The sequence below is a fragment of the Cyprinodon variegatus genome, unplaced genomic scaffold (assembly GCF_000732505.1).
Source record: "Cyprinodon variegatus isolate N-32 unplaced genomic scaffold, C_variegatus-1.0 Scaffold362, whole genome shotgun sequence".
Taxonomy (NCBI): Eukaryota; Metazoa; Chordata; class Actinopteri; order Cyprinodontiformes; family Cyprinodontidae; genus Cyprinodon; species Cyprinodon variegatus.
The window spans coordinates 241465-256319 of NW_015150815.1; the positions used below are offsets into that span (position 1 = coordinate 241465).

A 14855-nucleotide genomic window follows, 5' to 3' on the forward strand; every position below is an offset into this window, starting at 1 on the left:
TCAGATAACTCTGAAGACACCCCACATGGCAGGATTACGTCCCTCATTATCGGCGCAGAGAGGCTCCTGATATTGAGGGCTCTCTGAAGGGGAAGATCAGGTGTGAATATCTTGCTGTGTGAATCAGCTTTAACTTCTTTTAAGTTTGTAGTCAAACTTTGACTAGCATCATCCATGTGAGTTTCTGTCACGTAATATTGCCTGGAAGGCTAAAGGCTGTCTGAAATGGCACAGCAATACTGACTTTTTTCCTATCCTCAATAGGATTGTTGACCCAATGAAAGGTGAAGGAACAGAAGCTAGGGGCTACAATTCGAAGTATTCAATGCAGCAGAGTTTCATACAGTCCTTCTAAATTCTCTGATTATTTGACTCGGATGTGTTGAAGCTGAGACAGATCATAAGGTACAGGACACCAGATATTTAGGACTGAATTTAAATATTCTTGGTCTAGCACATCTTTAAAAAAAAAAAAAAAGATTTGGACTTCTTATTTCAAAAAGAAAATGAGTTGTGAACATAGTGACTGTAAATATAGTTCAACCATAAAAGCTACAGTTATGGGAATCCAGTATGTATCCTCTATATTCAAATTCCCAAGCCTTTGTGTAGGATTACTTTTCCCAGGTTACATTTTTTCCGTAACGTCCAGTAACATTCACCTAAATATTGAACAATGAAACATAAATACCCAATTACCCCAACATAAACAGTGTTTCTACGAGTGACTTTTCGTCACTCATAGAGTAATACAAGGAGACATCAGTTTGGACAAGGAGGCATAATTATAAGCAGCAGCAATGATATTTTTCATATCATCATATGGTCAAAATCTGATGTGGTTATATGCACAAAAACAGCTCCAATCTATTTAGCCAGTGTGTCTGCAGGGAAAGAGCAGGCTGTCACAGCTGAAATGAATACCTGACAGAGCAAAAGAAAAAGTGCCACCACTGAGCCAACAGCTTTCTTTGTGTTTCTGTGTGTGTGTGTATGTGTGTGTATGCCTTGCTAGGTGATGACATAAATATATCTCAAGTCGATGCAGAAATAACAGGATGCCTCCAATAAAGAACTCGGTAAGGAACCAATTTGAAAATATCGTGTGCATTCCAATCACTTGTCTGGGCAACGTGTGCAGTTTTCCAGGGGTGTGGAACAACAACTGCCAGAGAGGATATTTGAAAATATGTTACTTATTATCCCTAGATATACACAGATATGTGGGCTGCAACAATGTCAATATTTATTTTTTGGTAAGGAGTTATACACAACTTCAAAACAATTAAGACTGTTGAGAAGTGTTTTTCCCTTTTTAGTTAAAAAAAGTTAGTTTGTGGTCTATTAGTCACTATTTAATTAATAGGTCTATTAATACATTTTTTTTCTTAGACATTTACATCAACCAACATATTTCACTTCAATTACTGTAAACCCACCGTTTTTCAACAGTGTAACCACTTTGCCTATACAAAAGTTTTTAAATTAATTGAATAACAAAAAAAGCAACTCTATTTGATTGTATTTGTATGAAGTTTACTAAATGAAGAACAAGGACTTTTTTCTCTAACAAATGCAAACCAAAAAGGTGTTTTTATAAACTCTATAGTGAAGGGTTGACTTTTTATTGAGTCAACCCTTCACTGTAGCTACAATCAAATAATGAAACTCAAACTCTGACTGGATGGAAAGCATTTGGACAGTTTTTAAGACACAGATTCTCTTTTAGAAACAAGTGTTGATTAGGTAATTCCTAAACTTGCATATTCTTGGATCCATATTCTTTAGTTGTAGCTCTGGTTGTAGGTTTAGGGTTATTGTTCTGCATAAGGATAACCCTTTACTGCAATCTCAAGTCTTTGTAGCTTGCAACAGTATTTTATTTTCCGGGGTCGGAGTTCATATAGCTTTAAACATCTTCTAATCAAATTTAACCGCGTTCATGATTCTGTTCGGAAAACTACTACCCACCACCATGGCAATGCTATCAACTCAACAATTTTTCACTGAATACGTGGTGTGTTCAGGCTGATTTGCAGCATTTTTCTTTCATGCCAAAAAAAAGCTTTTTGCAAGTAAACCGAACAGCTCATTTACTGTAGTTATGATCCAATCACAGAACCCTCTTCTATGTTAGACATCTCCACTATATGGCTTAAGGAAAACTATAAAAATTATTTAACAATGGCTTTCTTCTTACAGTGTTATTATTTTTAGACACCAGATTCACAGATTGTATAACTTATAGTTATGTGTTCCACAAATTATCCTACATGAGCTGACGGATCTTTGAGTCTCCTCCAGAGTAACAATTGAACTTGTTGCTGCTTGTATAACAATTATTCTCTTTGCCTGATCCCTCTGTTATTTTGGACATTCCATAGCTATTCAGATTTTGGATGAGGTATTAAACTGTGCTTTGAGAGCTTTTCAAAACTTGAGATACTGTTTAAATTCTTATTTAAGTATTAGAATTCTCTATAACTTTACTCCCGACCTATCTGCAATGTTCCTTGACCTCTACGGCACTTTTGTTCCCCAAAAAACCTCTGAGTTTTTCACAGAAACATTGACATTCATTAAAGTGGATATCAGCAGAAACGGAAACTATGTTGCTAAATAAGAAAAACCAGTATAGTGGAACATCTATTAAGTTTCTTTTTATATTTCTGAATATTAACTGCACCGTATTATCTTTTAATTCTGATATAGACCAGAATGCATTTATAACACATAATTAAGCTGGACATCACATTAGATCGATAGGCAGAGGTTAGCAGAGTACCCAAGCATTGTAATAAAGTAAAAGCAGTACTACTTTAGCCTGTTTTCACTCTGTTAGAAAATACCCTTCCAAAAAAATTATTCAAGTAAAATAGTGTTTGGTTGAAAGGTTTTTGAGAAACCGATCATAACATCTATTTTAACATTTAAAAATTGGGTACGGTCAATATGCTGGTGCAGATTCTCAGCCATCCAGGTCTAAGCAAAAAAAAAAAAAAAAACAATTCACTGGACTTTGTTTCCAAGTCTGAAGACGTTTTGCTTCACATCCAGCAAGCCTTTTCAATCCAAAATGTCAGAAAGAACGTTGAGTTCGAGGCTTTATATGGTGGACCAAAAACAAAGCCTTTTTTTTGGCCTATAAAACATGCAAATTGAACCAGCAGAACTTGTCCGCCCCTTAGGAATGGGCAGTCTCTGAAAGGGGGGTTGTTAGGGGGAATCGTTGGTCTGGTTGAACAGGCGAGATGTTTTGTTCCCCTGTATGGGGGTCGGGGTTGCAATGATGGCGGGAAGGAACGAACTCTATCACTGTATTTTAGGTTTTTATAATCAGAAACCTAAGTCCACCCTCTCTGTTTTAGGTTAGTTTTTCTTTCTTAACATAGATGGCTACTTTCACGCCCACCTGTCTCCTTTGTCAAAAATTTTAACATTCTGGTCCTCAAAAGAATGTTGTTTGTCCATAAGGTGTAGACATACTGCCGAGTCTTGTCAGGTGAAATAAATTACGAAGTTGCGTAGAACTTCTGGTTTATAAGAAATAAATATAAAGCATATTTAGATACAATTTTAGATTGAATAACCACTTTTCAAACTAAAAGCAATATTGAAGCAATACTTAAACTATATGATGCCTTTAAGTGTAAAATACGTACCCTAAAAGAACCTGACCAAATGTAGCCAGTTACTTCCCGCATCTGTAATACAAGTATGATGTTTTTTTTAAGCTAGACAGAGCAAAGTGGAACAGCAATCTGCTTTAGTTCAATACTTTGCTTAATAAAGGGAAAATTTTCATGCAGACTTGGACACAAAATAGAAATAATCACAAGAGACCACAAAGCTGCTACTGACTATTTAATTTTTTGGACAAACAAAGAAAAAATATATATAGCATTTCATATGAAATGCTTTTTTTTCTTCTTAAAGAAAAAGACAGATATAATCACAATGATAATGAGTAATATCTATAAAACATATCGACTTCTCTCTTCATGCTGGGCATATCTTCCAATAGGAAATGGATTCACAACATTGCATCACAATCCACTGGTGGGTCAGGGAGAGGAAGGGGTCGCTCAAGGAGGAAATGTGGAGCCAAAGTCAATGGCAGGGTTTGCACTGAAAACACCAACAGCCAATAAATTCCCTTAGAACATTATTGCTGTCTCATTGTGTTAAACTCTATATCCGTTCGAAATGACTTTCATTCAAATTTCCATTTAGAAGCAATTCGAATAACCACACAAGGGGAATCACTGCATGCATCTGACACATGCAAGACCCCTTGCATAGCTTTGATGTCATTGTTATCAACATCTAAGTGAATCTGGAAATTGGGGTGAAAGCCACTCCTAGTACATTTCTGAGTAAAGACATTGTTAAATATTCCATCGGAATCTTAACTGATTCCGAAACACATTTAGTCTCAGAGGATGCCAAGTGACTCTTCCTTACATTCCCTCCAAAAATGACAAGACTTGTTCCCCCAAACAGCTAAACTGATACTAAAACATATTCAGGTTTACAGCAGGCAAACAGGTCCAAATGGATCATAATAGTCATAAAGACTAACAAAAATCCTTAAAAAATATGACCCCATAACGGTCAATTAATGCACAGAGAGATAATAAAAAGAATGTTTCCGTCTCCTTTTTTCTGTACAAATGACAAACACCACATAACAACATCAATAGGTTCTTTTTTTTTTCCCCATAGCATAGAGTTTTCATACTGAGTGGGATGAATGTGGTGATCGATGAGGCATTTCACCTGACAGGATGTGATGTAACACAGTGAATAAACTGACAGGAAGTGTGCAGGTTTTTGACATTGTCAGGATTGGCTACGGCACTCGCTCATACAAAAACGTACAAAACACCATCCCATAACTACGAACGGTAATCCCTGGAGGACAAAAAGAAGTACCATGTTTCAAAGGATTTCAGATAGCTGGAGGGAAAATAAAAAATAAAAAAATAAAAAAAAACCTGTGCTTACAGTAAGTTGGCTTTGTGACATTTTCGCACCGGTTAGATTTGTGGGTCTTGGCTGGTTGAATACAGAATAGCCAAGTTAAATGAAAACCACTACAAACATGGAGTATTCTGTCCTCCAGGTGATTTAAACAGATAAATCAGGAGTGATTTCTTTTTTGTTGTTGTATGCAATCGGCGCCACGTGCCATGCGTCCTCGTCATTGTGCCTGGAAGTGCTGTGGAGACGCAAACGTGACCCGGTGCTGCCCCCTTAGTCATGTGACCTCCGTCATCGATGCCGAGTGGTTCTGGAAAAATGCATATTATAGGAGGAACAGAGAAGGGGGTAAAAAGAAAAGAAAAACAAGGAAGGGAAACAGAGGAAGGGAGAGGTGTGAAACAGAGGACAGTCACTGTTTAGCTGGTGCATAGAGTGCTCTGAAGAAATAGTGCGCAATCAGGAGGAATGAGAGGAGCGTGGTGCAAACGCCATGCCTAATGTATCTTATGTCTTTGTGGCAAAAGAAAGAGAAGAAAGCAGCCAAGACAGAAAGGATAAATTTAATAAACGTGACTTAAGATTAAAGCCTTAAGCATAAAAAGTCTCATAAAAAAAAGTACGTAATAAAGCTGCAGCTCATTCCAAAGGATGAGATTTTAAGGTAAAGCTTTTAATTTGAAGTTCAAATCTTTGGAGAGCTGTTTCTGTTAATGAAAAGGTATTAAAAAAGATCCTTTTTAGTTTAGGTTCGTCGGGATTGCAAGTCAGGGGTTTTGAGCTACCTGCGCGCTGAGGGTCTCCAGTGGGCTCTCTACACGGGGAAAAGTCATCAATGGCAGACCACGGTATTCCTCCGTCTTCTGTTTAGTTGCTGCATTATGAACACCTTTAAAGTTGTTCACAACACAGATGCCCTGAAAAACACAAGGACAAAGAGAAATGTCTCAGTAAGAAAGGCATATATGTGATTATGAAACTCCAAAACCCAAATGAAAACCATGTCCTATACTAAACTCAAGACTTAATTTACAAAAAAAAGTTGAAATAATCACACATTTCACATTTGCACGAGGTGTGTTATATATAACAACACCAGTTGAAAAGTCAATAAGCGAGAAGAAAAAATAGGTCTGCAGTTTATATTTCGGAAACCAAATGAAGTTTGTTTCTACAGCAAAAGTTTCAGGAGATTCTCCAGACAGACAGACGCAGAGTCACTTAAGCAGGAATCGCTGATACTAAGCAACTAAGCTTTTAAGAAGATGACAGATTAAAATTCTATGTTGGCAAATACATTTTTATTAAGGTGTTGACATGATAACAAAAAAATCCTATCACGATATCCCTAATCGAGAACAGAACAAGTGATGCATAAGCAGCTACAGTATATATCAGCTGAATCTCTTTTTAACGTAGAGATCAAAACTCTGTAGGATTACAAAACAATCGTAATTATTTCGTTTTTGAAATAATCGTTGACTAGTTTAGTAATCGATTAATCGTTAATTTGGAGTAGAGAGACTCTAAAACATGCCTTTAGAGAGAGCAACCCACTTAGACCAGTAATTATATCAAAATTGTATAAAATTATACATATTTTCCATTTAAGTTAAAAAAACAACAACATCTTTTTCATCTGTCAATATGCTCTATCCAGAACTCCTTAAGTGGAAAAGTTTTAGTTTCACATGGTCTATTTTCATTAAAAAAAAAATAAATATAAATAATCCTATTTAAGGAATCTTTGGCTAGCTGATTATTAATCGATGAATCAAAAAATAACAGATAAATCGATTTGCAACATAATCGTTAGTTGCAGCCCTAATCATTATCATTATTACAGCATCAATATGCAACAAATATCTCAATCCTTCATTCTGCATAAATCAATATACAGTATAAGGTGAATTCAAAGATTTTTTATGAGTGATTATTTCCTACCAATCTTTACCAGCGTAATGAAAGAACTGATGGACCTCTGGGCCACCGGAAAAAAGCCTAAATGTTAAATTTATTTCTAAATCCTATATCTATATATAAATGTTAAGTTATATTTGTATGTAGATATCAAAACTATATCTAAATCTCTTTTATATGTAGATTTAAGATTTACATATAAATAGAACATTTATAGATAGATACAGGATCTGAAAATTGATTTACATAAAAATGTTAAGCTATTTTTTATTTTAATTTTCACATTTGACTGTCCATAGAAAAGAGTCAAACAGATTTCAAGAAAAATATAGTAATTACAGAACGGCTGATGAAATGCCAACAAACACACTAAGATCATCAACGAAACTTAAGCTGGCATCTTCTTCAGAGCTTTTTATGAACGCTCATTTATGGTCAAATCAAAGTATTTTTTTGGAGGTTGTCAGCAGCACTAAGTTCCTGGGGGTGCACATCTCTGACAACCCCAGCTGGTCACCCCCCATCTCCTCACTGGTGAAGAAGGGCCAGCAGCGCCTGCACTTCCTGCGTCGGATGAAGAGAGCATCCCTCCTGCCCCCCATCCTTCACACCTACTACAGAGGGATCAGCGAGAGCCTGCTGACCAGCTACATCTCCATCTGGTCTGGGAGCTGAAGGGCCTCTGACTGGAAGTCTCTTCAGAGGGTGGTGAGGACAGGGGAGAAGATCACGGGGGCGCCGCTCCCCTGCATCAAGAACATCGCAGACAGGCGCTGCCTATCCCCGGCTCACCAGATCCCAATAAAGGAAGTCTAAGTCTAAGAGTTTTCTATGAATACTGCCACCTGTGGCCAAAACACAGAACTCCAGCATTCTTCTGTTCATCCTCGTAGCTCCTGCTCGTACTTAATGTTTTTTGTTTTTTTTACTTTCTCACCTTAAGTGGAGTTGACATTGGTGTCTTAGTTGAGCTGAATGCCGTCGCTTCTGAGTTTCAGAGTGCACAGTGAATATAAAGTTTATTTTTTACTAGGTTAGAGCCATATATCATGGACATGCTTGATGTCACATCCACAAGATCAGGGAGGAAACATCCAACCTGAAGTACATGCAGGGAAAATAGGCTACAGGCTTATAAATGCATCAGCGCTGGACTACTGAGGCCTCAGTCTGCTAATTAAACCACGTTTTAGTCATAATAAAACAATTTGCTATTGTAAAGATATTTTTCATTGAAAACATATAAAATGCCTCTTTACAGTTATGACTACATTTATAGTTAAAGTCGGGACTTAGATCATTCTTTTATCAAGATATCAACTTTACAGTAAGCTATAGTAAGCTGAATTTATTTTACTAAAAATACTTTCATTTGGCATTATGTCCATATCACAATTGGGCAAACTTAAAAACTTTTGTTCAAGGAAAACGTGGACCATATTATTATTATTTATTACAGATTATTAAAAAATAACCATAATTTTTGTAAAAAAAAAAAATAAAGGAAATTCCTATTTTAAAAAAAAATATTGCTTAAATCTTCTCTCATCTCATCCTTGTCACCAAATATCATGTTCAAGTCTTATTTAGTTTTTATCCTCCTTATAGATGCATTTTTGGTACAATAGCCAAATATTTTGTAAATATGAGTATATATCCATTTTGCACTAAATTTTATATGAATGCACACAGCACCTGCTAAATAACTCAGCTTAAAAACATAAATGTCAAACTCAGAGCAGCACTTGTGAAAAGGTTGCGTACTCTCAAAAGTGACATGCCTCTACCCCTTTGAGGACTGGAAATGGCTGCACAATATTTTCTGGGAATTGATTTGGAAGTGGAGTTATTTCCGTTTCTACTTAACTGACCAAGGATTTCCTCCAACAGCTTAAATTTGAAGATTACAACTACCAATCATGAAATCTTTAGCTTAGAACTGCTTTTACTAAAGTGGAAATACAGATAGACAGAGGAGAACAACGAGGTTCAACTCAACTATTGTGAATTGGCCAAGAGTTCATGCCTGGTTTGAACAGTGGAATACGTTTCAGAAGAGTCTGTTAATAAAAAAGAATTGTAATTTTTTTTATTCCCAACATAAAGATTCAGCATGACTTTTAAGCATCCCGCTCCATTAAAAATGAATAGCAGTATACAAGTGATTCTCTAGAAAAATGTGACCATAATTTCTGCTTCAGTACAATTACTGCTGTTGTATAAAGTTTATAAGGCTATAAAAATCAATCAAGCATTAAGGGAGTCTTTTAAAGTCAGCTTGGCGCTTCATCTCTATTCTCTTTCTTAATGCTGACACTTTTACACAAATACATGCTTCAGCAGCAACTTTAAGGTGCTTATGGTGTTCCCCACTGCACTCAAATTTATAACCCGTGATAATTACAACTTTCTTACTTGTAAGCTGGGACCAATCCAAAAATAAAAGGACAAAAGGATCTTGTTTTTTTCTTTTTTTTAATCTAAATATGTAAAGAGTGAAGGGTTATATATATATGTGCAGTTTCTGGCATATTTCACCTTTATTTTACCATCAGTCAGGTACTAACTGCAGACATGTCAGTCAGGTTGCAGTGCTTCTGAACTCCTCTATCCTTTAGTTAATCAAACATAGCAGCCTGAAGGAGATTCCACTGCACCAGACACCAAACGTGCCCTCAGGCAGTGGCAAAGAAGAAACTGAAGCAGGCCGACTCACTGCTGGGGCTTTCTCAAGGATCTTGTGTTTGTAGCATTTCATGGGCAGTGGGTCTCTAGTGCTCCAAAGACCTGGAGGAAGAGAGCAGCTGGGCCAGAATCTACGAATAACTCCCCAGCATCACAATGAATTTCCTACGTCAATACCTGTCAGAGTAAGTCTAAACTGTAAGCTGATGCAGCTGCTTTAAATACATTTCTGCATGACTCCAGCATTCTAATTCTCATCCAATTGATGCATCCCCGCCCCATGACCACCGGAGACTGCTCCTCTTCATTTTGTGTCCTGCCACTGATGCAAGGAGCCCCAGCCGAGCCATCACTTTTTGTTCCAAGTAAGTACAAGGTGAAATCTGAACTTTCCTTTGAAGGCTTTCCTAAAAATTTTATTTAGTACCAGCAAATCAGTTTCCCTCAATGTGTTATTACAAGCCATCCGATCAGCATGACGTAAGGCAAAAGCGCATGTGTCAAATTTGCCACTTAAACAAATGAGACTAAAGATATTTTGTAGCTGCTGAGTCCATTCAGACGTCTCCTTTTAGAAAAATGACAGCCTGGTGATTAAATATATACTCAGCTTCTCTTCTGTCTTGATAGATTAAATCACATAAGAATTGCAAATCCATCAACCAGCCATAGTGTTCACATGGCAGGATCTTCATAGGCTATTAGGTCCTTGTGTAGCAAAAGCAGAGCCCTCCCCATTTCATGTTATGCTGTTAATACAATGGAAATGAGTCTTCTGAAAACTGCTGATGCAATGACTGACTTTCTCCTGTTAATCTTTCCCATGAGATCCCTGAATCAATGCACGTCAATTTCTATAGGTCAGTCCCCGAAAAGTATGCATGTGCCACAGTTGCTTCTTCTCCTACTTTCCTACTGACAAGAGTTTCTATGATGAATACGCTGCATCTCACCGGTATACAAAATACCAGCCATAACAGGATTAAGGGGCTTCCAAACGTAGAAATATTGATTTTTTTTTTGTGTGTGAATGCAATCACGAACAGTTGGTAAGCAAAAGTTAGGACATGCCTGTGTAAATTCTCAGTCATCCGGGTCATGGCAACAACAAACAGGCTAATATTGGACAAAAGCTTGGACAGGGCTAATCATTAGAAACTAATAAACGTCTTTGTTGAAACATTCCTAAGGTCTCAGAGGGTATATTTAACACCTTTACTCCAACAATATGTAACAAAGTGTTTCAGGAAGTTGCCTTATCTACATCATTGTGTTTTTTTGTCTTAAAATATATGCAAACAGAAGTTTTTTTAAAAGTCAGAGCAGGTTGGTACCTTCAGCGGGAAAACTCCCTGGACTAAAATACATCTAAAGGTGCTTAATAGCAGCTCAATTGCCCCGTTTCCAGCTTCTCTCTGAAGTAATGGCACACTGGTTGTGAAGTCAGAAGCTAAATTACCAACCTGACCAAGCAGAGCAGCTACTTTAATCCCACATTTCCTCTTCAGTCTTCCTCCTGCGTCTCTGCCTGCTTCTAGTGCTGCTTCCTGCTTTGACCCCCCTAAGGGCCGAGCGGAACTTCCACGTAATGAAGCTTCAGAGGCTGCAGCTGAATCTGTTTACTTTGCTTCCTCTTTAGGGAGTCGTCTACCTCAACTGCCAAAATCTTAAGAGGTTTAGCAGTAATAATTTCTGAGCAATTTAAACTTTAAGCAGAAAAACTTGCAGCTAATGAAGGCAATTTGATTTTAGATGAAAGCTAGACTGCTTGACAACACATCATAGTTGATGGTTTTTGGATTTGAGCAAGACATCTGTGGTCTTGTGTGACAGCATTTCAGTAGCTAACAAGATCTGTTACCACAGAATTATATCTGAATTAATCAGATCTCTGGTTTCGAATTTATTTTCCAGGTTAAATAAAGCTATTAATCAAACCTGATGTTTACCTCAATGTTTCTCCTTTTCCTGGTCCGGCATTTCTTCCCCAGTACAGTATGTTCTTTAGAAACGAGAAGTGCTGATCTCATTGGAAATGCAGGTGCCACATCAGTACTTTCTCTTCTTTCCTCTACTCTTCGAGTCAGCCCAATCAACTAATGGATCCTTAGCAAGTACCTTCTATTCAACCAGTAAAGCACTATCTGAATCCTCTAATAAATTATCTTTATTTTACTTGTTGTTAAAATCAATAGATTACTAATGTATCTGTGGAGGAACAAACGTGACAACAATTTTCTGACTTAATAATGGTAACTGAGACAGCATGCAACTAAACATGAGGTGGGATTTAAGCCTGAATTTAATACATCCACTGCATTAACTTTCTGTTCCAAATTCACAGCATCTACCTGCTAACCTTCAGACCACCAGCTTTCACTTTATTTTCCTTTAACTACATTGAGTCATGACGTTATAAAATTATAAACGGAAAAGAAAAGGATGCATGCTTTCTTGGAAATGTTTTTTAAAGGTGAAGTATTTGTCAACCTCCCTGGTACCCCTGTATATAATCCATTGTGAACAATTTCCTACAGAAGTCACAGGTGTCCATTTTATTTCAAGTGTGATTAGAAAAGCAGTTGGAGAGCACAGACCTCCGTCAAGCAACAAATTTTGCCCTGTATTGTGACTTACACCTGCAGCTAAAACCCGCACAAGATCTGAATCATTATTACATTTTATTGAATTGTTGCATGGCATGAGGCACATCTTTTTAAAAATTTCTTTACAATCCTTTAATAATCCTTTAATTGCTATTCAAAAAAAGAGCTACAGAATTAATAAAAAAAAACATGAGTTATGATTGAACTGATGTAGTTTCACCATTGTTTTAGTCTCACTATTTTTATTAATATTTTTAGAAAGCAGGTGTTAGTTTTCAAATGATATATCACACATGTAAATGGTAAATGTACACATGTAATTTGGGCTTACAGTTTCTTAGTTATTTTCTTTCCATTTGGGTATGCAAAAAGGCGAGGATTACTTAACACGAGGTGGATTTTAAGCTTGTGGTATGTGGTACACGGTGTAAAAATATGCAAACACTGTGTCGGCAACATCTCCCGCTTGAAGCATAAACCAGCATCCTAATCTAGAGCCGTAAGCATGCAGATGTATGCGAGAGCTAGTATGCAAGAACCTGTAACATCTCATTCCTAAAGTTAATGTTCACTCGTTTACTGATAATGGGAGGAGACGCTTAGAGGTCAGTGGTACAAATTAAATATTCTTTTTCTGTTTGACTGCAACCTTTCTCCGTGGTTGGTTCTCTGTGCAAATTTACAAACAATTTCATACATTTAATAGCATTAAACAGTGGCTGGAGTGAATTTCCACCCCTGGCAACAATGCTTTAAAGAAGACTTGTAGGAGAGACAAGGAATGTGGAAGAATGTGCTCACATCAGATGAGATCGAAATGTAACTTGCTGATCTTTCAGCATAACCTTTTAAAAAAATAACATCTACGTCTATATCCCCCTGGACACATAATCATAGTAAAGCATGGTAGTAGCAGTATTAAACTGTATACTGTAGACTCTATTCTTCAACCAGAACAGAGATGCATGTCGGAGATGACAGGAATTTAGAGCAAGACTATAAAACCTTTGGGTCTTCATAAAAGGGCAGAATTTGTTGCTTACAAAGGTAAACACTAAAACATGTGCAGCTGCAATTACCATGATAGGAAAGTATGCAATTAAATATTTAGGATTTTCTATCTAGAAACAGTTTTAACAGACATGCATAATGCTCCCCCTGCTTCATGATTGTGATTATATGTGTAAGTCTATCTCTTAAAATGTAAGTCAACTATGATGAAGTTTACAGCAAAGCTATAATTAGTGTTTCCATGTTACTGCATGTTTAAGTGTTCAAGCTTATTTGTTTCACCCTTACCAGAAAGAGTGCAATGGCTGAACCCAGAATAAATCCAGCTACAACATCTGAGCAGTGATTTCGATACTCAGACACTCGGTTGAGGCCGGTTAGGAAAGCTGAACAGAGCGTGCCCAGACAGAGAACGGGCTTGGCAAGACGGCTGGACTTGGTCTTGATTGTGCTGGTGATGTACATCTAGAGACAAAAAGGAGAAAAAATGATCAATTATATATAAAAAATGAAGAGGATTTTTAGTTTAACATTCTTTCTTTGCAGTTTAGGCTTTACGCCTCAGACAGATCTACAGAGTAAGAAAGACATTCCACCAACAAGGCAGTCAAATCTTTAACAATTCAAGACAGACAAAACCCAGAGAAAAACATTGTTCACGAAAAATGTGAAAACCTTGCATCATATGAATTAAAGTATTTTTTAAACCAAAGCTTTTTAAAACTCAGAATAAAATTACAAGATGAGCTTTAAAAAGGAGTCATCCTTACACCCAAGTAAAGTAATATTATTCCCCGCAGAGCATATTAGCAAGAGTAAAATGGTACAACAAAGTAAACCATCTTAAATAGGGAAGGAATTTGTGATGTTTAATAGATTTTAAAACCAAAATATTTTTCATCTAGTTGACTAAAACAGTATTAAATAGGCCAAAACGAGAACACACACTGTGCTAGACGGCCATTGTTGAGTAATAGTGATGTTTGTGTGTCTGGACCTGCAAGGGGACAGTTTTCATGTTGATCAACTGAGACTTTCAGGTACAACAAAGCCTGTAAATTCAAAAATGAACAAAAAGATGCCAAGAACATCTTTTATCAAGACTACAGAATGTATGCAAAAAAACAGCTAGCCATAAACATGCAATAGTCTAATAAAAATGACCTCTGCCATTTCACTACTTGTGAAACATCCAATTACAACAAACTGTTGGTAAAAAACAAGCAGGTGTGCCTTTCACTTTACTCTTATTTTTAGCCATAATTGCATTGCTTTGGTGTAAATGCTTTAGGTCCTAGTGCATTACTAGTTTCCTTTTATGCCAAAAACAAATTCTGGTATGCAAGCTGTATTCTGTAGTGGTGATCACCTGTCACTGCTATGTGTTTCAGTACACCTACTAAATTTACAGATGTGGACAAAGAGTAAACATAAGTATCTAATCTTGTAACCACAGTAACCAAGTACGTTGGTTCCATCTATTTGTTAATTAAATTATTAAAGAACAATGTACATGATGTAACTGTGATGTTAAATGCAGGTCTTTGAGATTTACTTTAATATTGTGCCATCATCTGTATTAATTAAGTTAATTTTTTAACCATATTATATAAGATTAAAACTAATATCTTAAATTGACTTCTTTTTAAC

The 14855-nt window shown here is 36.7% G+C and overlaps 1 protein-coding gene across 1 annotated transcript in view; it reads right to left on the bottom strand.

The window, feature by feature from the left end:
• Positions 1 to 4718: 4718 nt before the first annotated feature.
• The window catches only part of plppr1 (phospholipid phosphatase related 1), a 62739-nt gene continuing 52602 nt past the window's right edge, over positions 4719 to 14855 (bottom strand). The window contains exons 6-8 of the mRNA XM_015386270.1: positions 13494 to 13670; positions 5769 to 5900; positions 4719 to 5293 (exon numbers count right to left, since the gene is read on the bottom strand). Coding sequence (XP_015241756.1) covers positions 5261 to 5293; positions 5769 to 5900; positions 13494 to 13670 — 342 coding nt within the window. The 3' untranslated portion in view covers positions 4719 to 5260. The remainder of the gene's footprint in view (positions 5294 to 5768; positions 5901 to 13493; positions 13671 to 14855) is intronic.